We start from the raw sequence: 23627 nt of genomic DNA, 5'->3' as shown, positions 1-23627 counted from the left end.
AAAAGATTTTAATTTTGAGTTTAATGTACCAATTTAAAGGAACACATTTTGGGAAATTAGCTTATTCACTGTCTCTGCCAGAGTTAGATTAGATGATACATACCCTTCTCGTCTCTGTGCATGCAGTAACTCAGTCTGAAGCACCCACCGTTAGCATAGTTCATTGAGGTGGCCAACTAGCTTATAGCACCCAAAAGTGATAAAAGAACTCCAACATTTCCCCATTTATATGTTGTGACTTATATAGTTACAACATATAGGCTACAAATTTGCGATTTTCTAAGCATATGCAAACTTGGTACTATGTTCTCATCCAAGAAAAGATCTGCTACTTTGGCAGAGGGATTTGCACGCAGCACCTGAAAAGCTGCAGTAGCAGTGCTTCGCCTGAATGAGAATGTAGTTCCAAGCATGTATATGCTTAGAAAATAGCTGTGTTGCATTTTACATTGACATTTGTACACATTGTAATACTAGTCACAACATGTAAATAGAACAATGTTTGACTGCTTTTGTCACTTTTGGGGGATAGGCTAGTTGGAACTGCCCACCTTAATGAGCTATGCTAAGCTAAGCTAATGGTGGGTGATTCAGACTGAGTTACTGCATGTTTAGAGATGAGCGTTGTATGTCATCTTATCTAACTCTTGGGGAGATGGTGAATAAGCTAATTTTCCAAAATGTTGGCGTGTTCCTTTAAGTATAATTTCACTGCTGGTTATGCCCCTTGGAAATCGCAAGTGAATGAAAGGTCACCAGACCCATTCTCAATGTCAATTGAGATCTGAGAGGTGCTCTGATGTCAGCCAGGCTATCTGTGTCTGCTCTTGAGAACCCAATTGACATCCCTTGCCTTGCCTCTGTGTGACACCATCTCTTGCTCATTTCATGTGTTGAAATGCTTTGCTTTCACGGCACCTAGACAGGGAGGATGCCGACGGACGTATCTCTATGTCAGTGCTCGGATTAATGTGGCTAAATCATCTTAAGGCAAATGGACTGAAGAGATACCGTGCATTAGTTAAGCACTGTTGCCTGTGATTGAGAGTATGGGTATTGGAAGGCTGGGGAAGTTCATTGACCTCCACAAACTCTGACTGGCTTTTCTGACCACTGCACAGCACTTTTTGAAAAGCGGACAGTAACTTGACAGACAATCAAGCCTTAACTTCAACAATGACAAGATCCCCTGTCAGTCTTGACAGACAGCGCTCACATAATGAACGGCGTGTAATTCCTACCTTCTCCACCACCACCACCATGTCATGATGGAACAGCCGGCCCTCACTCACCTATGGGGGTTCCCACGCCGTAGCCCTTGGAGTCGATGAGGCCCCCGACCTGCGTGAGGTTGCAGTTCCTCTGGCTGATGTACTCGATGCTGGTGGACTCCATGAGGAGGGCGTAGTCGGTGGTGAGCACACGCGTGATGCCCTCGCGGTTGTTCTTCAAAAGGGCTGTGTTCTTGCGGCTGCTCATGAACGCCCACATCTTCTCATAGGTGGAGATCTTCGATTTCTGTCAACAAACAAACACATAAATGAGAAATTATACAGTTAACTTCATGATGATATCTCAGGCTGATGGAGTGCAGCCTCATAAAACCTTCAAGATTCTGTTTATGAAAATCTTCACTTTGTCACCACCACCGAGACCAACACATCTATCCCACCTATGGACTTTATCTGGCTGGCACCATCCATCACTGTGCCTCTATTCACAAAGTAGCACAGAACTAGGCCAAACACTAGAAGTATTGCTATGACTTAATAATATTATGGGGGACAGAGGGCATTAGTCAGTCAGCACATAAATCTGATTTGACTTGTGAACCCGCCGAGGCTTATGCCATAGAGTCATATCTACCACAGCTCGCATTACACTATTAATCTAGCCATATGAGAAGGCTAAGGTAGGACGGATCAGGGCCCTCTGTCAGCATGTCAGGAGCTGTGTGTGTGTGTGTGTGTGTGTGTGTGTGTGTGTGTGTGTGTGTTGGGGGGTGGACGGTGGGGGTGTAGCGGGTAGGACAGATGTGAGCTAAATCTCTCTTCGCTGATTCCATCTGGATGTCTGGAGACGCCTGAGGCCCCTGAACGACAGGACAGAATAATCACACACTAAGCTAGAGAGGAGAGTAATCACACGCTTCTCTCTTTCTTCCTCTCTCTCTCTCTCTCTATTACACACACACACTCATACACACTCATACACCGATACACACACACACACTCACGCATGCACACACACACACACACACTCTCACTCGCTCACACAAGTCTGAGCACTAAATATGGGGACTATTTAATGCTCCACAGGTTTCCGTTTGCTAAGCCAGGAGGAAATAAAGGCATTCAGTCAGACTCAGCCTGCAGTGCCACCACAGAGTCTACGGCTCCTTTTCTGCTCTCCCTTCACTCACATACTCATGGACTCATTTACGTGAACAGTCATTAATCATACCTGTTCATTTAGACTTTTATGTACAGTACACACACACACACACACACACAGAGAGAAATGAGAGAGAGAGAGAGAGAGAGACATGTGAACAACAAATATGAATACATTATTTGTAATGTGATATATTGGACAAATACCTTGTTTTAACAATCAATATCTTGAAGTGCAGAAGCACATGATTTGTCATTACTAATTGATCCATTTTAAGACTGCACAGACTTTACTAAGACAAGTGTACAAGTGAACATGAACAGAGGTGCATTTTTAGATTTTTTAATTTGCATCTTTTAATTTGCAGCCAGGGTAGTCTAGCAACTCTCCGTTGGCTTGCGAGCTGGAAAAACCAAACTTCGGTCAGGCCATTCACATCGTGTATAGAGTCGGTGGACGGGCTTAACGTAATAACGGCAGAGTTGCGACGGTTCCGTGTGAATTCCCTGCTACTTGAAAACAAAGAAGATGGATGATGCTGCTGGCAAACAGCACAACTCGAGTTAAGCTTTTTTTAAGTTGGCAAAAGTTTGATCAACTAGCTAACTAGCTCTGCTGGTGGGAACACATGGGGCTCATGAGTTGTAGCGCTTTCCTATTGCGTGCAGAGGGAATTTGAAAGACAACCGATTATCCCGCCCCTCGGACTGAGACACTACATCTTGATGTGGGTCTGGCTGGTCAGGCCAGCCACCAGTGCCATTTGAAAAAACTCCATGCTGTGTGTCCTGAGACTCAGTGGCGCAGGTGTTTGCATTCAAACTTCGTAGTGTTAGATTTTGCAGTCATCACTTACTCTGTGTGCCCAGCTGAACAGAGACTCTGAGATGAAAGCAGATCAGTATGATTTTTCAAAACACTGTGAATCACTCTCAAACATACACCAACACACGCAGAGCATTTCAGAATGTCGTACACTTCCTAAGCACTGCTCAATTTTCATCATTTTTGAACAGCATCTTGAAAAACATTCCCCCTCCCCGGGGGTGTCATTGCCATCTCTTCTTTTTGGATTGTTTTTCGCTTTCAATTACTTGTCATCCCTGCGGTATCATCGTTGCCAATGAGAGAGACTGAAGCTCCTACTATGCAGACACTCACCTTAAAGAACGTCATGGTAGACCCGTCCCTCACTGAGCCGTACTCGATTTTCGTCTGCTTGGCCAGGTCGTCGGCAGAGTCGATGGGTGAGTCCATTCTTTCGACGGTTAGAAAAGCGGCCAGGTTGGCAGTGTAGGAGGATATTATGATTAGCGTGAAGAACCACCAGATCCCTCCAGCGATTCTGGTGGAGAGAGCTTTAGGCATCAGCTCGGAGCCTGTCACAACAGGAGCGGTGGCGCTCAGTTAGGACATGGAGACAGACAGACTGACTGACAAGACAGACAGGCATGGCCACGACAAAACTGGACACTCGATTTTGACCACAGGAGACTTTTACACACACACACACACACACACACACACACACACACACACACACACACACACACAAATAGATGCACAGACATCCACACACTTTGTAAATACAGTGAATCTGCAGTCAGAGTCAGATTTAAGCATGCTTCAGACTGTTTATGTTTGAAATGTGCTTGAAACCATTATCTTAAAATGTAACACATATTCACAGCCCATATTTCCCAAATGCAATCTGTGAGCCTGGATTTTCATTACAGAGATATTTCCTTCTGAATTTCTTCTGTGAGGTCTTCAACCAATCAGAAGTTAAGAGGAGTCCAAATCCTGATCTGATTGGCCCTCCTGGGGGCCACTGTCAGTGATGGGGTGGAAGAAGAGACATAGATGGGGAGACCAAGGAGTCTACAAGTCTGTTTTTTTCCCATTCAAATTTGTAGTTAACTCTAACTTACTTCATTAGCCTACTTTGTATGCTGTAGCTTCCATGAAGTCAATGTGTTTGGAACATTTAAAAGTGATGAACAATGACGAAGTGCAGAGCAGAAATGAGATTTCGATGGATGTCGGACATTTAAAACTCAATGAGCTATTCGGCATTGCTGTCGCGTCTCTCTCAATGTATCCCTATGTGTTTGTCTTTATGTTCTTCCCATTCAAATGAAAACCATATGTCTTCATACCCTCCACGGCGCGTAAGGAATGTGAAGTTCTCTCTCTGGCCCAAATTGGTTTAACTTTATCGCCGACTTCATATTGTGTCGGCTGGCGGACGCGCTCTTTCTCGATTTCCATTAGCCGAGTTATGGCAAGGCCGGCAGCTCTCGGTCTCTCTCACGGTGGGCACGTGGCGGGGGGGCGGGGGTAAGGGCAGTGGGGGGCTCCCGTGCAGAGAGCTCAGTGAGGCCATCCCTGATACATCACAGGCATATGAAGCTGTCAGATGGGTTCGGGCCGCGGCGTTTATCTCCACTAAGAGCGCACGGGGAGCGACGGGAGGGGAGGGCCTGACTATCTCTCGCTCTCTTTTTTTTACTGTCTCTGGAATAATGAACTCTCTCTTTTCTCTATTTTTTCCCTTCCCTTCCCTTCCTCTGAGTCTTTCTCTCACTCTCTTTTTGCAGTCATACCCTCGCTTCGGGAGATAAGCGGTTTCATCTCTCGCCGTTTGGGTGTGTGATGTGATAAACTCCTTACTTCCCACAGACAATCCATGCTCCCTGACACGCTAACATGCAGCTACACACACACACACACACACACATATATATATATATATAAAAATGTAGGCGTCTGTGTTATTGCACCCATATTTCACAAGCCTGCAGACCAGGCCATGGATTTTAAGCAAATGAGAAGAAAAGCCTTATAAAGGTGAGCATATTCCCAGAGACAGAGATGTTTTTTTTGGCGGGGGTGAGGGGTTTAGGGTGGAATTCACAGATTGCTGCCTTATTGGACGATGATTTGTTGGACGGCTCACGCTAAGCTAACACCCCTCAGCTCAAACCATCGGGGCCAGAACGAGCAAACAAACACAGCTGCTTTGAAATTTCCTTTTGATTGCTGGGCTAAATCGACAGCCTTTGATGCGCAAAATACATCAAGCTGGAATGCAAACAGGGACGTTTGGAAAGGGGGCTGAAACTGACAGACTCCACCTCAAAATCTGTCATCTTTTTCTCCCAGATAAAGGATGAGTAATGAGGTGATGGGGGGTGGGGGAGAGGAGAGTCAATATACTGGATAAAAACTGGCAGTCCCAACTCAGAACTGGCTACACTGCACAGCACACTCTCTCAGACCATGCAGTCTACAGTCTTTTTGTTGAGCTTCCCATCCAGCCCTACAGACATGCTGTGGTGCAGGAGATTGGGATGGAAGACAGAAACACAAAGCCTCTAAAATAATTATAGTCTGAATATAAAAGATACATTAATGGAATTCACTGGATGTTATAAACTATCCATGTAATGGTGTTTTATACAGCAGATATTTATCTCCTTGGGTTTGGGCATCACAATACAATGTAAAGGCCTAAACACCTCCCAGATCAATATACACACACACACACACACACACACACACACACACACACACACACACACACACACACACACAATCACACAGAAACACACACATACACACACACAAACACACACACACACACTGAGCTGCGACTGGTAGCTTGATAGCGACGTGAAACTTGCGACGAGACCCATGGTGTAGGACAACGACTTTTCATTGGCAAAAGTGTTAAACCAACCAATATAAAATATTAAGAAGAGCTCTTTTCTTTCATTGAGTTAAATCGAAACAAATGTCTTCTAGTGCTCGTGGACTGATAGCCCTACTGGTAGGCAATTATTACCCCGGCTTGTATTTAGGGGGCCGGCCTTTATTTGTCAGAATTGACCACACCGCCGGCTATTATCCGAGGCAGAGAGGGTTGAAGTAGCCTGACTTACTGTTTTTGCCTAATGTGTCATTCCAATGCGTGTCTCTGGTTGTGTCTGGTTAAATGTCACACTTTGAATATGAAATCACTCCCACTTCAATCCTAATTCTCAATTTCCTAATACATTTCACTGCAGTGAACAATTACTGTAAGTGAGGATTGAATCAAGGCTAAACCAGTTCCTCATATGAAACACATAGCGATGCAATGTACTTCTCTGGTTGTGAATTGGTACATGAACCAAGACAAACCGGAGCTTACTAAAAATGTTGTTGCAAGTTACCGCCATGTGATCAGAAGTTCCAAAACACCTGTGCTGAATGGCTGTAGCACAGGAGGGTGGGATGTATTTCAGGTGCTGGAGGGCGTCATTTAGTAACTCATTGGCTACTGACCAAGTGATTGTTTTGTGGTGTTTTCAGTTCCAAAAGTGTTTTCAGTTCCAAAACAGTCTCCATAACCCTGAAACTACCATGGAAAAGCACTGCCATTATCTCTTATGAGATTGTCACCACTGTTTTCTCTAATGCTATAGAAGACAGACCTTAGCTTCACAGTGTTGAATAGAGGTTGGTGCCTATGGAAAATGCCAGACCTGAGGGGAGTAGACTGCGGGATGTGTATGCGGCCTGCGACCTGCGACCTACGTACCTTGCCGCATAAGAGCCGCAACCCCAAACCAGAAGCTATTAAGCAACGTGAAATTGTTTTGCACCACGTCTGAGGCTGGGTTGCAGGGATGTGGGTTGTACCACTCGTAGGGACTGAACCTGAGAGAGAGAGAAAGAGAGAGAGAGAGAGAGAGAGAGAGAGAGAGAGAGAGAGAGAAAGGGAGAGAGAAAGATTTTCTTAGCTATTTTAGATCATTAAACATTACAAGTACTGTACTATGTAGGAAAACAGTTATTTCTGTGCATGTCTGGTAAAAGTGCCAATACATCTGTTACTAAGAAAACGTAATGACCTGAGAAATACTGTTTACCAGCACATATTTTAAAAATAAAAAATAAAAGACTTCTTTTCTATTTTGTTTGAAATTAGTTTCCCTCACCCAAACAGATAACGTTTGCCAATTTCCTTCTGTTTAAACTGGAAGGAGCTGAATTACAACTCCAGGCACATTGAACACCCGACAGTGATTAGACTCTCCCCAGCCGTACATCTCTCAGACTTTCTGACTTTACTGGAGGGAGGCGCATTACAATATCAGCATTCCCAGCCCAACTTCTCCTCTGTGTTCAGCGAGTCTCTCTTCTCTCCTCTCTTCTCCTCCTCGGGCTCTCACTCTTTTTCACTCTCCTCCTGGACCCGCCCAGATAACCGCCCAGGGCAGCTCCCAGGCTTTTGACCCCACTCGCTTTTAATCCACCAGCCAAGGCTGAGGATGCCCTTTTTCAAATAGCTATGGAATCATTTCTGCCCATAGGGCAGCTGGATGGAAAATGTAGTCCAAAGAAGACTGAAAATCCATTGATTATGTGGGCATCGTTTAACGTGACCTAGTTTAGTACATTCCACATGTCTTGTGTCCTACCTGCTTTCGTAAGAAGGTTAGTGAACTTTATAGGCAAAAACCACAAATGAGTTAAGTGGAGGTAGCCTAGCTTTTTATTGGCCTGCTTCAAACCCAGATCAAAGACAGACCAGCAAGATGGACACAAAACAATAGAGTATCTATCTACCTCTAATAGAGTACCTACCCCTGATAGAGTATCTACCCCTAATAGAGTATCTACCCCTAATAGAGTATCTGCAAGAAGTCCTCTGCTTCTCTGGGGTCCATGAAGCCTTTCCAGACCTACAGTGCATTAGCACCTAGATCATACCTGTCTCAGGTTAGTCTAGCTATTCTAGGCTTGGATTTGCTGTCAGACTGTAGTTGGGCCCAAATGTCTGCCTTATCTGGTGCAGGCAGCCTCCACCCAACCCCCTAGTCGTTCACACCACTGGGTGACCCTGGGTGACAGTGTGAGTCTTTCACCACACTGAGTGGCCTCCAGACTGGGTCTTCCCCACCCATCCCACGAGATGAAGTGTGAGTGTCACATAATAAGCATACTTATTTGACATTCATACCTACTATAGTGCTACACTCTAGGTAGAACCGATTGCTTTAGTTTTTTTCGTACCGACCAGGGTAGGAATTTCACAGCGGCCACGACGGCCATGGCCGTCATTGCCCCTTGCCGTGATGCCCCTTTGAAAATCAGAGGTTTACAGGCCACTGTGGCCTTGGTGCCCCCTTCTTTCAATATTCTGGTTTGCGTCCGACTAATAGCGTATTTTATTAGCCTATGGCCTGACAAAATAATCTTAGCATTCACAGCGCAAATTAATGTAGTCTTTTATGCAGTGGAGAAAGTGACAGCGCGTGGCAAGAAAGAAAGTGCGTCCAGATTCACCCATTCTTCTGTTTAACAACAGTACTCACGAAGTAGCCTACTCATCATACAGACATCACAAGTATCACATCACATGCAAGAGCTTTTTCTCAGCTTGTAAAAGATGTTAGCCGTTTAGTGAACGGTTCGCGAGACAAATAAATACTATGATTAAATTGAATCATTAATTCTAGGTTCTGCGCCTATCTCCCTACCCTATCTCATCTTGGTGGAATACTTCACGAACCCTTTGTTCAAAACATGGCAAACCATATATCAAAACTAGATGTACCGCAGAGCGGTACAAAATATGACCGCCGCCCAGTCCAGCACATTTTTTCCACAAAAATAAATCACGCTGAAAGGCCTATATCATTCTAACTGTCTCACTAAATTGCATTATCCACCCTCAATTCTCACTGGTATCTGCTAGACACCAAAGTACCAAAACATGATTAGTTCATAGATTTCACATGTAAAATTCATTTTATACAACCCCACCCCCATCTTGCCTGTTCATAATTCTGAGAAATTTTGAATTGTGTGCATGTGTGCGTGTACACGCTATGTTTATGTGTGTGGGTGTGTGTGTGTGTGTGTGTGCGTGTTGTGTTTTGCCTCATGATGTGTGTTTTGTGTATGTGCATGCATGCGCATATGTCTACTGTGTGAGTATGTGTCATAATGTATGATTACTGTGAATGTATGTGTGTATTGGTGTATCTGTTTATGCACATGTGTGCACATGGAATGGGTTAACATGACCCCTGAGGCAAACATACGGAAAAAAATTGGTCATCCTAGGCCCTACGGTTCTCAAGATATTCACAGAAAACTGTGTCTGCCCTACCCTCCTTCAGGGGGGTCCAGTACAGCGGGGGGCTACAGATCAAAACGAAAAACGATGGTTCCATGCTATCCATGTGGGTTACATGCCCACCAAGTTTCATGTACCCCGGTCTTTCAGTGTCCCGAATTTTGTTGGTGTACGGTCACTAAATGTACACATAAATTATTTTATTGTAAGGCCCCCCATGAACGAAAGTTCACAAAACTTGGCAAAACAAAACTTAGCCGTTCCAGAGTAATCCGGTTTTGAATTTGCAGCAAATGAATTTGGAGCATGTCTCCAAATTTGGCCTTTAAGTTTCACAAAGTGTTTAAATTTTTCGACATAACAGGCCAAATACAAAATGTAAATGTTACAAATATCGCCTAGATATCGGTAAATATTAAAATCAGAGGATATACAGCTGACTATGAGTTTGTTAAAGTAGCCTTAATGATCACAAAATGCTAAGCATGCATCTAGGCTATTTGAGTTTCTTAAAGCTGAGCTGTGCTAAATTGTTCAATACATGATTTCATAACAGGCCAAATATAAAGTAAATGTTAAATATAGCCTAGATATCTGTAAATATTAGATAATCAGATGATTTACAGTTCTATGTAATATGTCATGTTTCATATTTTTGTAATGTTTCATACAGTGATCCAGGTCTACTGCTGTGAATAGGCTAAATACAATTTTGATCATTTTTAGAGCCTACTACTGTATAGTTAACTTTGGCCTTTGTGCCCTGACATGTGGCCTTTGTGCCCCCCACCAAATATGCCCAACTGAAGGCCAAGTGGCCTTGCCCCTAAAATGGTGAAATTCCAAGCCTGGTACCGACAGTACTCAGTGACCTCGAGAAACAGAGATCTATGTGAAAAATCGCCGGAATTGTCCTTTGACACTTATCGTCCATCTTCTATTTATTTCCTTAGTTTGTTTCTACATAATATATACACTACGCAAACTTGAGCTGTACCTGGCGATGGCAAAAAGCACACAGCTGACTCCGATGCAGGCCAGCAGCACGTACATCCAGATGTCGGGGGTCAGTGGGTTGAGGAACGAGAAGACCCCCGGGTTGGTGCCGTTGGGCTTGCGGTACAGGATGCTGATGCCCAGCGTCATGAAGGGCTTGGAGAAGTCGATGACCTTCTCCCTCACGTAGGTGATGGTCAGAGGGGCCACAGCCAAGTCTGCAATCTGATGCGGAGGGGGACACGGAAACGACTTATTTATTGTTTTTTAATCTTACTGATCTTCAGGGTGAGGAGAGATAAGGATTAGTCGCTGGACATCTTGAGACTCCCCTTCCAGAACAGGCCTTACTTACTTCAGAGGATTATGGATTTGTTTCAAGTATAAAATGTCAGGTAAGCAAACATAGTCTTAGTTGACCACATAGTGATTTGTCTGACCTGAAACCTCAACCTGAAAGTCAGGCGGCCACCATTTCACTTTTGTATCTGGTAATTTCAAGCTTGCATTTGAGTCATTTCAAATCATAAAATGTATAATGGGTAATACAAACATTATGACAAATCCTTCTCACAAAACATCTACTTCAAATTTCTCCCTTTTAGCTGAAGGTAATCTAATTTAAGATCTTCAATTAAATTACATGGTTACATAGATTTTTCTCCCACACCTTACTGCCAAACTCCAGGACCACTTAGGCTTTATTCAAGCTAATTGAACAAATGGAACCAAAGGGGATCAATAGAGCTTATGCGACAGATCTTGAAAAGGTGCATTTAATACATTTTTGTTCAATTCCATGCAAAGGCAGGGACTGAATCAGGTTGGTAATATGATGCAATTCAAAAGGAGCTGGATGGTGAAAAAGTCAATCTACAAACTGTATCAAACTTTGTGAGCATCATTTATATTTTTTTGGATGCAGACTGGATTATGTGGATCATAACTTTCATTAAATAACTACAATTCAAAAGAGAGAAAGACACATAACCCCTCAATGATATATACAGTGTGATGGCAGTATGAGTTTGAGTTTAACAGACTGTGAAAGTGAAGATAAGATAGATAGATAGATAGATAGATAGATAGATAGATAGATAGATAGATAGATACTTTATTGATCCCCAGGGGAAATTCAAGGTCTCAGCAGCAGCATACATACAACACAAACACATTCTTTAACAGCAGAAAGAGTAATTAAAGTATATAATATAAAAACACAACTAAGCAGTAAGGACAGTAGAAGATAAAGAATGTGCTAAATATACTAAAATACAAATTATACTAACACTTAATACAATATATAAAAATATACTAAAATACAAATTACAAAAATACAAATTATACAAACACTTAATCTAAATCAATTCTAAAAACAGTATCCACATAGTAGTGATTAATAAATCAGAGGCGCTTGCAGTGACTGAGGCAGGGACTGAGCCTGTGATTCTCTGTGCATAGTAAGGTATGGTAAGGTGCTCTAAGGTGCTCTGTGTGAATGAGTGTCATGGTGGTAGTGCAATGGTGATAGTGGCCATGGTGATAGTGCAAATGAGATAACCACTAATGAACAACTAAAGTGACATATTACAGATACATTTTGCCTGCACTATTGCCTGACAGCTACAGCAGAGTGATTCTGTATTAGATATGAACAGACTCACATGGTCTATGAGCTCCCGAACCATTCCATTCCATTCTCCCTTGTCATTCTGGGCTCCGTATTTGCCGTCGGAAACCAGTTTCACCTCGTAGGAAAAGCCCAGGATGTTGGACAGCTCTTTCAGCAGGTCCAGACAGTAGCCCTCAAAGCGGTCATTTCCATACAAAACTTTGTCTGATTTCTTGTACATCACATAGGGATTTTCCTGTGGAGAAGATCCAGACAGATAGACTTCAGAGACAAAAGTAACAATTGACAACAAGCAATTCTACTGTACACAAACCTATGCTGATAGTCTATTACTTTCATATTAGTTAACTATATATCATAAATTAGTGTACTTTTAATGCCTACATTTAATAAACTATTAAATGTACTCTTACCAATATTGTGGTGACTATAAGTGTTCGGTTGGCCAGTGAAGCAGTGACATTGGCATCGTCTTTCTTCCTTTCTGTCAAGTTAAGGCCAGTGAAGGAATTCCACACTCCAAGCTGAAATTAAAATCATATTCATTATGAGGTTCAGTGGGATAAACATGTGATTACTTACTATTAGTAATATGAAATTCTGCATAACATTTTTTCCACTCTTTGGAAGACAAGAATATGACACCAAAAGGGTCAGCAATTATGAACACAAATGGATGAACAATGGGAAAAGTGGTTTGCTTGTGAATGAAAAGGGTACAAATAAAAAAAATTCTTTAGGCTTTGTCTGTGATACTGTTGACAGAAGACCGCTTGCGTACGCTTAAGATTTTAGGCTGATAGTGGTAAATAATCCGGTCATTTAACAGATTAACACACAGATTTATGGGATTTTACCCTTACACAGCAACCCTCTTTGCCACTGTAAGTGCAGTCCAAACCCGTAAACCATTTGTAGCCACAATAATGGAAAAAAACCCAGAATATTTGTATGTATAAACAACTTTCATTAGACTCTTAAAGGTCTTCCCATTTCCAGAGGTCTAATGACCATTTCTTGAACGAGCTCAATAGGCGGTAATGGCCGTCCACTGCTCTTTTCTCCTTTCTGCCTTGTCTGATCATTTCTAAGCCTGCTGAGAGACAGTTGCTGCTAGAATGGTGGTGGAGGCCCTGCAGGGACCCACATGTTTGCAAGGTCAGTCCAAATGTTACCCAGCTCGTTAAATAATAATCGTTTCGGGAGCAGGTCCGGCTTCCAAATACCAGTCTTGTGCTTGGCTGGTTTCACACCCCGACGGCATCCCGCAGACTCATTAGTGAGAGGTATTTCACAGCACTTTTTCCAGTCATGAATCCCTTTTATCGGCTCTGGCCCATCCGCAAGCTTGCCGTTTTCCCGTCTGAGCTTCTTCTAAACCAAAGGACACAAGGCATTTCTAATGCATGGAAGGCACAGGGTTCTAATGTATGGAAGGCTGAGGGTGTGTGTGCAGTCAAAGAGCATTGGGGGCTTTAATAGTATGATGAAGGAATTATTGAGGACATTATCCAAACAGAATTGACTACAGGAGCTTTTGGCTATTATATCCATTATGAGTTCTTTTTGTTCTTGTGCTTAACTCTGACATTCACAAACACTCCACACTGTCCTTTTGCTCCTTGTATATTGGATGCAGTCATCCCAGGTAATATTTTAAATGGCACTCTCCACCTAATCATAAAAACTAGACTTATGCAATTCATGTGGGGTGGGGGGTGGGGGGCAATAATTTCAACACCAATAAAGCGATGCAGCTAGGAGGGCTACAGTAAAACTCAATGGATTACACCTGTCGGAAGGACAGTAAAATACGACAGGAGAAAGCTCTCTTGTAAAAACAAACTCAAAATAGTCTAGTCCGTGACGCAGCAACGATAGTAACGACCAAAACGTGAGCGCCAAGTTGAGCGGGAAGAACAGCTATTCCCGAGGGAAAAAATAAAAGTCGAAAGTAAACCAATCAAATCGCAAGAATATGAGCAGTGACACGAACAGGCAGGGGTTATTTTCCTTGGCCCTAAAGTCGAGCCAGTGCGTTAGCCAGTGGCAGTCATCATCCAGCGCATGAAACACACCACTGCCTCGCTGAAGACATGGCTGACACTGTTTGATAATTCATTTATTAACGGGGCCATAAAGTGGTGGGTGTTCATGTACGGCGGCAGGGGCAGGGGGTGGTCATGAAGCGGTACATCCTCTGGGACACGGGCACAGGGAGCGGCTTATTTAAATGAATTCTGCTTTTTAAAAACTGAATTAGCGCTGCCCTCTGAGCATTCTCCCAGAGATTAGAGCCACAGTCGAAGCACACTTGAAGGGCCTTTGCCTGCTGATGTGTCAAATGGAAGTGGCCTTCTTAAAATAACAAGACGCAAGGCTGGTATGGCCTACTCTAAATATATAATAGAAGACCCCATTACACACACTCTAGAAACCTGCTTAGCAGCAGAAGACATTATACAGCATACACCCTTATATATTATATTAATTGGTAGGACCATTAGCGTGCACAAACAAACAACTCTTATTCAGCTAATGCACATTTACTGGGATTTACAAGGATATATTTTGTCCTCAAGGAAAAATGATATCTCCTAGCTATTCGTGCAGGTTCAGCACAACCTTGACAAATAAGCCCTGTAGGAAAGTACTTGGGGTTCTGGGGTCTCAATGTGGTGCGGGGAAATAGGTTTGGGCATGGGGCAAATCACAGCTGAGGGGCCAGAGGGCAGACTACAACAAACCTTTGTCCACTTCTTCAGCCACTTGGCACCTGCAACACGCTAGTGAGATAGGGAGGTGAACAGTGGATGATGTTACCATTAAAGCTTTCAAAATAAATTATTTTAATAATGTAGCATTTTCATACATTAAACAAACAAAATAACAAATGTGTCAACATGTGTATGTAAAGTGAGCAGCTAAATGTTGCTTCTAATCTGCATGGGGCAGCTGTGGCCTACTGGTTAGCGCTTCGGACTTGTAACCGGAGGTTGCCGGTTCGAACCTTGACCAGTAGGAACGGCTGAAGTGCCCTTAAGCAAGGCACCTAACCCCTCACTGCTCCCTGAGCGCCGCTGTAGCAGGCAGCTCACTGCGTCGGGATTAGTGTGTGCTTCACCTCACTGTGTGTTCACTGTGGTCTGAGTGTGTTTCACTAATTCACGGATTGGGATAAATGCAGAGGCCAAATTTCCCTATAGAAACCTATAGAAATATACTCTTACAAGAATGAATAGCAAAGAAAAAGACACAAGCTCCTAGTCTGATCCCTGTGCTGCAGGGCATGTAGCAGTCACATGGGAGTGGTCTTACCTTGGCATTCCCTTCCTCTTTTAGACTGATCAGGTCCAAGTCAAAGTCTCTCCTCAAGCCATCAGTCTTGTTCACGACGATGCGTCCTGTCAAGCCGTCCCAGCGAGCCTGAAGGGGAGGGACGCACAGACACACACACACACAGACACACACACACACAAACAAACACAGACACACACACACACACACACACACAGACACAAACACACACATAGACACAGACAAAGACACAGACACAGACACACAGACACAGACACACAGACACACACACACAGACACACACACAGACAAACACACAGACAGACACACACAGACACACACACACACACACAGACACAGACAAACACACACACACACACACAGACATAGACAAACACACACACACACACACAGACACACACACACACACAGACACAGACACACACAGACACACAGATAGAGATGAGTTTAAGAGCAGGTGGAGGCCACGGAGTAGCAGAGGTGTAAAAGTCCAGGTTCAGAAAGTAAAAGTCCTGCCACTTTTGTTGCAACCACTCACTTAATCAGCTCTTAAGCCAGGCAAAGATTATACATAGGCGGAGCAAGATACTTCATCAGGAGCCACTTCCGGAACCCCCGGAACGCACAAGGAGTCCACTGAAGTCTATGGCTATAGCTCAGAATTTCACCACATATTTTTTAAACACTTCCTACTGGGCAATAAACTTCCTGTTTATGCTGTGCACAGTAGGCTAATGATATATTACTGGCCTTTCAGTTTTAATATAGTAGGCTATTGCTAGTTGTATAAGTATAAGTATAAGCATAAGTATATATACTCTTTTGATCCCTTGAGGGAAATTTGGTCTCTGCATTTATCCCAACATAGAACAACATAGCTGAAGTTATCTAACCAGTTCAGTAACATCAGTTGCTTGATTAAGGTTAAGAACATTTTAAACCCTTTTCCCGTTTGCTGGAGGGAGTGGCATTTTCACAAAGTCGGTCAGACAACATTACCGTGAGACGAGGTCCTGAAGACAATGACCATAGAAAAAAGCTATATTTTCTGATGTTTTAATGTAAACAGGAAGTTGATATGTCAGTACAAGTGAAACCAAAATGGAGTCGTGTATAGAGTGCATACATGTCAGGACTTTTACTTTCTGAAGTATTACATCTCTGCTGATTAGTAGAGACCGTCAACATGGAGAACACCATTGGAATGTCTGTTTTCTGGCAGCTACTGGTTGGTGATATAGAGGCCTGTCAATCAACTCTGCTCCAGAAATGTGACTGCTGTTTGGTACGTTGTAGAGCACGGACGACTGTTGCCAAAAAACACAGTGCAAAAAGGAGATAAATATTATGATCAATCAGCAGTGTTATATTTTGTAGGATGCCATCAGACTATAACCACAATCAGGCTTATTGGCACCAAACTGAGCTTCTTCTTCTTTGACTCTGTGTGCATTTGTTAGAAGGGTGGAAAAAATCATGGCTTTGATTTGGACACAGAGTGTGGATCCAGACCAGAATGTATAGGAGAAGAAATCTATCTATTTTCAACTTTTGGCATTCACCGAAGGTTGGACAAAATGCAACTGACAGGAAGTAAGCTGTCAGATGAGGAAGTACACAACCATCAATGAATCTGTTTAAAAAACACCAACCACATGAGCATACAAACATCTTGTCCAACCTTGAAACAGTATACTTTCTTTTACAAGAGCACAAATAGCACCCATTTCAGCAGTTGCAAGCCACATTCTCCCTGTATATAGAAAAGGGCTGTTTTTCATAACTAGACCATTTTAAAATCTGTCACTCACTCTCAAGTGTTCACACACAACATGCACTTACAGCAGAAATGGTAAATATAAGTATAAGTATAAACATATAACCAAACTCCACTGTACAATAGAGACAGTAGGAGATAAAAAAAAAGTAGTCCAACAGTAGTCCTTGTAAACTTGTCAGAATAATTTTAGCGGATGTATGCTGTGTGGTGGAAAAGTTCAGATTTATCTTTTATATTGATTTTTAACAGAATCGCGGAGAATAGGAGATGTAAACTCTCACTTCCTTGTGAGCTCTTTAAAATGTCAGGTTGTAGCAACCTACAGTAAACATATACACATGCCAGTCTGGTCTACAAGACAGCACACATTCCCTCTATGTGCCTTACATCCTAATGCACTGCATGTCCAAAGTCAGCCAAAAGTTGGCAACTTGTACATTCCACTTGAGTTTTATCACTTAGTTTAAAGGGGGATATTTAAGCAGCCTGATGAATTATTCAGTGATTGTATTGTTTTCATTGCAGATGCATACATTCTGAGCAGTGACAGACTCAACCACCTGCTCTGCTTACCCCCCATCCCCGGAGGTAGAAGGAAATTGCCTACTGAACAAAGATTATTTCATTTCCATTCCACCTCCCCTTTCCTCTCCCCCTTAGTGCTTCTATCTTAAATAACATCCTTTAAAGCGGCAAGCAAAACAGCTCACAATTCAATCACTGTGAGAGGCCCTGTGACGAGGTAATAGTATTGTTACCACCTGTCCTCCCTTGTGAGCTGAGTGAGTGTGTGTGTGTGTGAGTGTGTGTTTGTGTGTGAGTATATGTGTGTGTCGTGTGTGTGTGTGAGTATATGTGTGTGTCATGTGTGTGTGTATGTGTGTTTGTGTGTGTGTGTGTGTGTGTGAGTACATGTATATGTGTGTCGTATGTATGTGAGTATGTTTGTGTGTAGTGTGCGTGTGTATGTGAGTATATGTGTGTGTGTGTGTGTTTGTGTGTGTCCTGTGTGTGTGTGTGTTTGTGTGGTTTGATGCATTGATGGTTAGCAACGAGAGAGAGACCTGCCAACCCCCCCACCCCTGGCCACAGGGCATGCCATCAGACAGCCGTTGCAAAGGGTTGTGGCAGAGCACACATCCATCACACACATCCGCCGCCGCGGGGGCTGCTGGGACCGCCGCCATCTGCAACACCGCGCTTGGCCACAACAAAACGTGACCGGGTTTGAGGACCGCAAACACAAACACCAGACGCAAACACATAACGTGGGTGCCCGGGAGCAATCGCGGGCGCCTGAGGAACTCGGGGAAGAGTTCTGTGGTTGGTTTCTCAGTTTGTTTGCAGTGGCGGGGAGTAGGGTGTGCGTGTGTGGGGTGCGTGCGTGAGTATGTGTGTGTGTGTGTGACAGAACACCGGGCCGATCGCCAGGAGCCATCTGTCCAGCACCGGTGCCATCAGCGGGCGACTGAGCGCTGCAGCGTCTCCCGAGCAGAACAGTGATTACACGCGGTAGAGCTGATGCACCGCTGTCCCACCTCCTCCGTCACCATCCATCTAGCCTGTCCGGCCACATGATGAACTGACAGCAGATAATGGGAAACAGTTCAAATGGGCTGTAAAATCTATTTCTTGACAAGAAAGGACATTTCTCTTTTTTCCCCTCCGGAATGAGGAGAGGGAGAGAGAGAGGATAAGAGAGCCACGGATGTCAACGGTCATAATGTGTGGGTTAAGTGTTTGGGTCACATGATGCCATGATGCTAGTGCCCCATGTTATGACAGAATAACCATTGATATCCTGCATCTAGAGAAAAAAAACAGCAATGACAAAATGCAAGGCAGATAAAAACCTCTTTTCCATGAGAATGGCAGTGAGCATATTTTCACGTCCACCCGATGCTCCACGCTCATAAAATCATGACCATTAACTGGGATTACAGCCCCGATAATCTCCGGGTGAGCCGACATCACAATGAACTGCATCTATGCACTAATGATGGTGTACTGTATTAGAGCTTTTATGGATCACCGGTAGGCAGCATCTGGACTCATTCAAGCCATAAACCAAAAAGCCTGCTCTGTGTGACATCCCATACGCAGCCGGATGCTTTCATGTGCAGATCAGTGTCTGTGGCATCAGCACCCCGCACCCCTACTCACACTACCTCACCTACATGTATCTCAGCTCCAACAACTAATACTGATGCACACACACACACACATCACAAACAAACACACACACACACACACACACACACATCACAAACAAACACACACACACATACACACACACACACAGATAATTAAACTCCACACACAGAACTCCAAGAATCCAAACCTGGACATCACTACATTCTTGACAGAAAATATGTTGTTAAAGAGGCTTTTTACCCCCAACATAAATGGCAGGATGACAGCCTTGCTGTGTTCTGATCAGCCTGACAATGCTGACCTTTTTCTCTGGAAAAGTAAAAGTATAAGTATAAGTATAAATTCTTTTTTGATCCCGTGAGGGAAATTTGGTCTCTGCATTTATCCCAATCGGTGAATTAATGAAACACAAACAGCACACAGTGAACACACAGTGAGGTGAAGCACACACTAATCCCGGCGCAGTGAGCTGCCTGTTACAACGCTCGGGGAGCAGTGAGGGGTTAGGTGCCTTGCTCAAGGGCACTTCAGCCGCGGCCCACTGGTCAGGGCTCGAACCGGCAACCCTCCGGTTCCAAGTCCAGAGTGCTAACCAGCACGTCTAATTGAGAGCCATTTGTAGCTTTCTTCTTCTTCTTCTTCTTCTTCCTTTTTAAAAATGTGGATGTTTGTCTAAACCGAAACAGACAGCGAGGAGGAGAAATGGAGCCTGATCCACGTCCAAAAATAGGCTAGGAAAGTCTGTTCACTCTGAGGTATTACAGAGTAATGCACTCGGCGCCAGTCATCTAACAGCCATCTTTCATGTGATGCATTTGCTGTATGGACAGGTGCATCCAGTGGCCCAATTCCCAGTGATGGGCCTGAGTTATAGGGCTCTTCCTCTTCACTGGAGGGAGAGAGCACCTTAGAGTGGATGGGGGACTTTAAAGTTAAAAACGCACATACATCAAGACCGTATTTTGTCATCCTTTTTGGGGGATGAAATACACCACACGCTTTTGCCTCATAAATGGATAATTTCTCATCGGACGGAGTCGTGGAAATTACTGGGGAGGAACCGACAGCTCAACGGGAACCATAAAAGGGGAGGGGGAGCTCACATCCTCTTTATGAACAACTTCTCAGGTTTATGACAGGGATGACTCCTCCAGTGCATGAGATGACTTGTCTATGGCTGAGAGAGAGAGAGAGAGAGAGAGAGAGAGAAAGAGAGAGGGAGAGAGAGAAAAGAGAGAGAGAGAGAGAGAGGAAGAGAGAGAGAGAGAGAGAGAGGGAGAGAGAGAGGGAGGGTGAGAGAGAAACAGAGATAGGGAGAGAGAGAGGGAGAGAGAGGAAGAGAGAGGGAGAGAGAGGAAGAGAGAGAGAGAGGGAGAGAGAGAGGGAGGGTGAGAGAGAAACAGAGATAGGGAGAGAGAGAAGGAGAGAGAGAGAGAGATCTCCAGTCTTTTTTAAGGAGAAAGGGGGGAGAAAAGACGGTTCCTACCTCTCGGAACAGATTCATGAAGCGGGGTCCGTAGCGCCAGGGTTTGTGCCGGTGGCACTGCAGAGAGCTCACCGTCATCTGGGTGGCGCGCTGGGATGCCACAGCGACCATGAACACGGCGTCGTACATCAGAGCAGCCTCTGTCTAGCGAGGGAAACACACAGCAGGCCTCACAGGAGCACAGTCTTACACAACCAGCTCATCTGCTTCCTCAACTGTCAGGCTACTTTGCAATGTATGGAAAGTCACTGTGAGCATACCCACTATTTCAGCTCTCTGACATGTAGGTTACACTAATGAGCAATCACCTTTCCATGTTATCTATTTCAAAATACTTAGAGTACCATGCTGCATATTCAGGTACGCAGAGGAGATGAGCAAATATTCATTTCACTAAGCCATGGAAAATATGCTGCCAAGAAACATGCTGGAACAGATCCCTTCATTAACTTAATCAATTATCCGCTTCCTTTCCTCACCCACACCCATTAAGTGCAAATACGATGAATGATGGAGGCTCACTGTCATGACTCCATTCAGCAGAGTGGTGTCTGGTTTGGGTGGAGCCTGCAGCCGCTCCATGGACCACTTCTCCATCACCGAGGCCACCGCAGGGTTGTCCAGGTTGAGCATGCGGAAGGCCGTCATGTTCACGCCAGTGAAACGGTAAGGCTCCAGATCCAAGGCAAACAGATCCTGCGAACAACAACAACAACAACATCAACAACAACAACATCAACAACAAGCAAACTCAGTGCATGAGCTCCAAGTGTCTCCAAACATGAAACACACAGAACTACATGCAACCTCCAGCGCTACAGTATTGAGACAGACACAGCCAGTGCAGAATAACAGAATAACAGAATAACAGTGTCTCTGTGTAGGGGTGTCTGTGTGTAGGGGTGTCTGTGTGTGTGTGACTGTGTGTGTCTCTCACATGCTACCAGAGTAGTCCAAAACCAGTACTAGACAGATATGATTCTGGTAGACCAGGGAGTAGAAGTCTTAATCATTCCTGTTTCATCTTAACCATCTTAATGCCTTTTAAGACACATTTTACACATTATGTAAAATGAATATGCCACGTACAAAACACAACTTGTGATTAAAACGTTTAGCCACATCTCTGAGGTCTTTGAGACTTTTAATAAAGTTCAGAACAAAGAGACCTTTCCCGTCCTTTCATCTGACCTACTTTTTAATATGTGTAGGGTCATTGGGGCAATATTTGACTATCCTAATTGCTTTGTGAACTTGAAAAATCTTTTAAAGCTTTAACAGTGGGGCCATACAGACGGCGGCTGGAGATGAAACACTACAGTACAATTGGTTGATACAGAACGTTCCAAAAAGGTTCCCCCTAAGAAGCATACCAATGAGTCGGTCACCTACACTACATGTGAAATTAGAGGAACAGAAATGCTTGTGGCTGTGTGGTTTTGTGCAAAAGGGTTCCGGTACCCATACGGGCACTAATTCACTGCATTTAACTAGGAGTGAAAATAATCAGGGTCATTAGCATCTTTAACAAATAGCCCCATCATGCTACATCTATCACACTGTTTACAATCGAGGAAATGATTAGCTCGCTTCACAGTGACAAATCTAACACAACTACTTCATACTATCTGTCTTGCTTAACACTGTTACAAAGATGAAATACTGCAGCAGCACTTCAGGCAGGTGGTGTTTTTAACTTACCAGAGTAGTGAAGAAGAAATGGTAGTACTCTGTCATCATTCCCATTGACATCAGCTAACAGAGCGAGAGACAAGGTGGAGAGTGGAGAGTGTGAAAAGCCAGTAGAAAGAGATAAAAAAAGACAATCTGTTAACATTAGCTGTCCACCATGTTTTAAATGATCATCTAAGGCAGAGCTGTTTCCCCCATATAAATTTGCATCACGCCCATTATGGCCTGGGTGAGATTTCACAAATGACCTAAATGAAAGGCTTTAATGTGGCCGCCTCACTCTCTTGCTTTGTCTAATTCGCGGCCTGCGGCGTCTCCAGCGTGACAAAACTGCTCTTTTGCTTTCATTGGGATTCCAAGGAGCAACATGGCTTCATCGCCGGTGTTTGACTAAATAAGTTCAGAGAAAGTTCACATGTTCGCACAGGCGGCACGTGAAACATGATAAAGATGAACGATGACAGCAGCAGAATCCCAAACAACTTATGGTGCAAGGCTCTCTCTTTCACTATATCTCTCTCTCACACACACATACACACATTGCACACACAAATACAGCTTTTTTTTTATCCTCATATGTAGCGCAATCAAGCATGAACAATAACTTCCAGCGAAGTTGAGTGAAAATATCAAGCTGCTCAGAAAGTGCAACCTCAGTAGATGTTGCACAAAAGATATCTAAAAGCAGATTCCATTCAGTGAAAGGCTGAGGAGAAATGACACTGAACCTGTTTGAGGAGCTCTGCAGCCATCTGATAGGTGCAATCAAAGATGACATAGAACTCCTTGCCCTTCTTCATCTCCTTGAGCAGGGGCCGGGCGTCGGAGCTGTCCGTGGGGAGCTGGCGGATGCGGACCTTCAGGTTGTTCTTGGACGGGGCTTTGATCAGCTCCTGCATCCGCATCAAGCCTTCAGAAACACAATGCAACAATGGCAAAGAAGGGGGCAATGAAATAGAAATTCAGTAATGACTTACAGGGGCCATAAAGAGCAACGGAGGAGTCTTACAACTGGGGGGCGCAAAGGGCTATTGATTCTTCC

General features: G+C 43.9%; 1 protein-coding gene across 8 annotated transcripts in view; it reads right to left on the bottom strand.

The window, feature by feature from the left end:
• grik1a (glutamate receptor, ionotropic, kainate 1a) overlaps positions 1–23627 on the bottom strand; it is a 42428-nt gene that overhangs the window by 5532 nt on the left and 13269 nt on the right. For 4 of the 8 annotated variants that reach the window (XM_048237665.1, XM_048237664.1, XM_048237667.1 and 1 more), the window contains exons 4-15: positions 23314–23495; positions 22595–22648; positions 21416–21589; positions 20894–21037; positions 15474–15581; positions 14903–14941; positions 12569–12679; positions 12187–12390; positions 10524–10747; positions 6980–7098; positions 3556–3773; positions 1293–1518 (exon numbers count right to left, since the gene is read on the bottom strand). In XM_048237665.1, coding sequence (XP_048093622.1) covers positions 1293–1518; positions 3556–3773; positions 6980–7098; positions 10524–10747; positions 12187–12390; positions 12569–12679; positions 14903–14941; positions 15474–15581; positions 20894–21037; positions 21416–21589; positions 22595–22648; positions 23314–23495 — 1803 coding nt within the window. Of the gene's footprint in view, positions 1–1292; positions 1519–3555; positions 3774–6979; positions 7099–10523; positions 10748–12186; positions 12391–12568; positions 12680–14902; positions 14942–15473; positions 15582–20893; positions 21038–21415; positions 21590–22594; positions 22649–23313; positions 23496–23627 lie in introns of those variants that run through there. The other 4 variants (XM_048237669.1, XM_048237666.1, XM_048237670.1 and 1 more) reach the window with 2 other exon arrangements.

This window comes from Alosa alosa, chromosome 2 (genome assembly GCF_017589495.1).
Source record: "Alosa alosa isolate M-15738 ecotype Scorff River chromosome 2, AALO_Geno_1.1, whole genome shotgun sequence".
Lineage (NCBI taxonomy): Eukaryota > Metazoa > Chordata > Actinopteri > Clupeiformes > Clupeidae > Alosa > Alosa alosa.
This window is presented reverse-complemented; position numbering and strand designations above follow the sequence as displayed.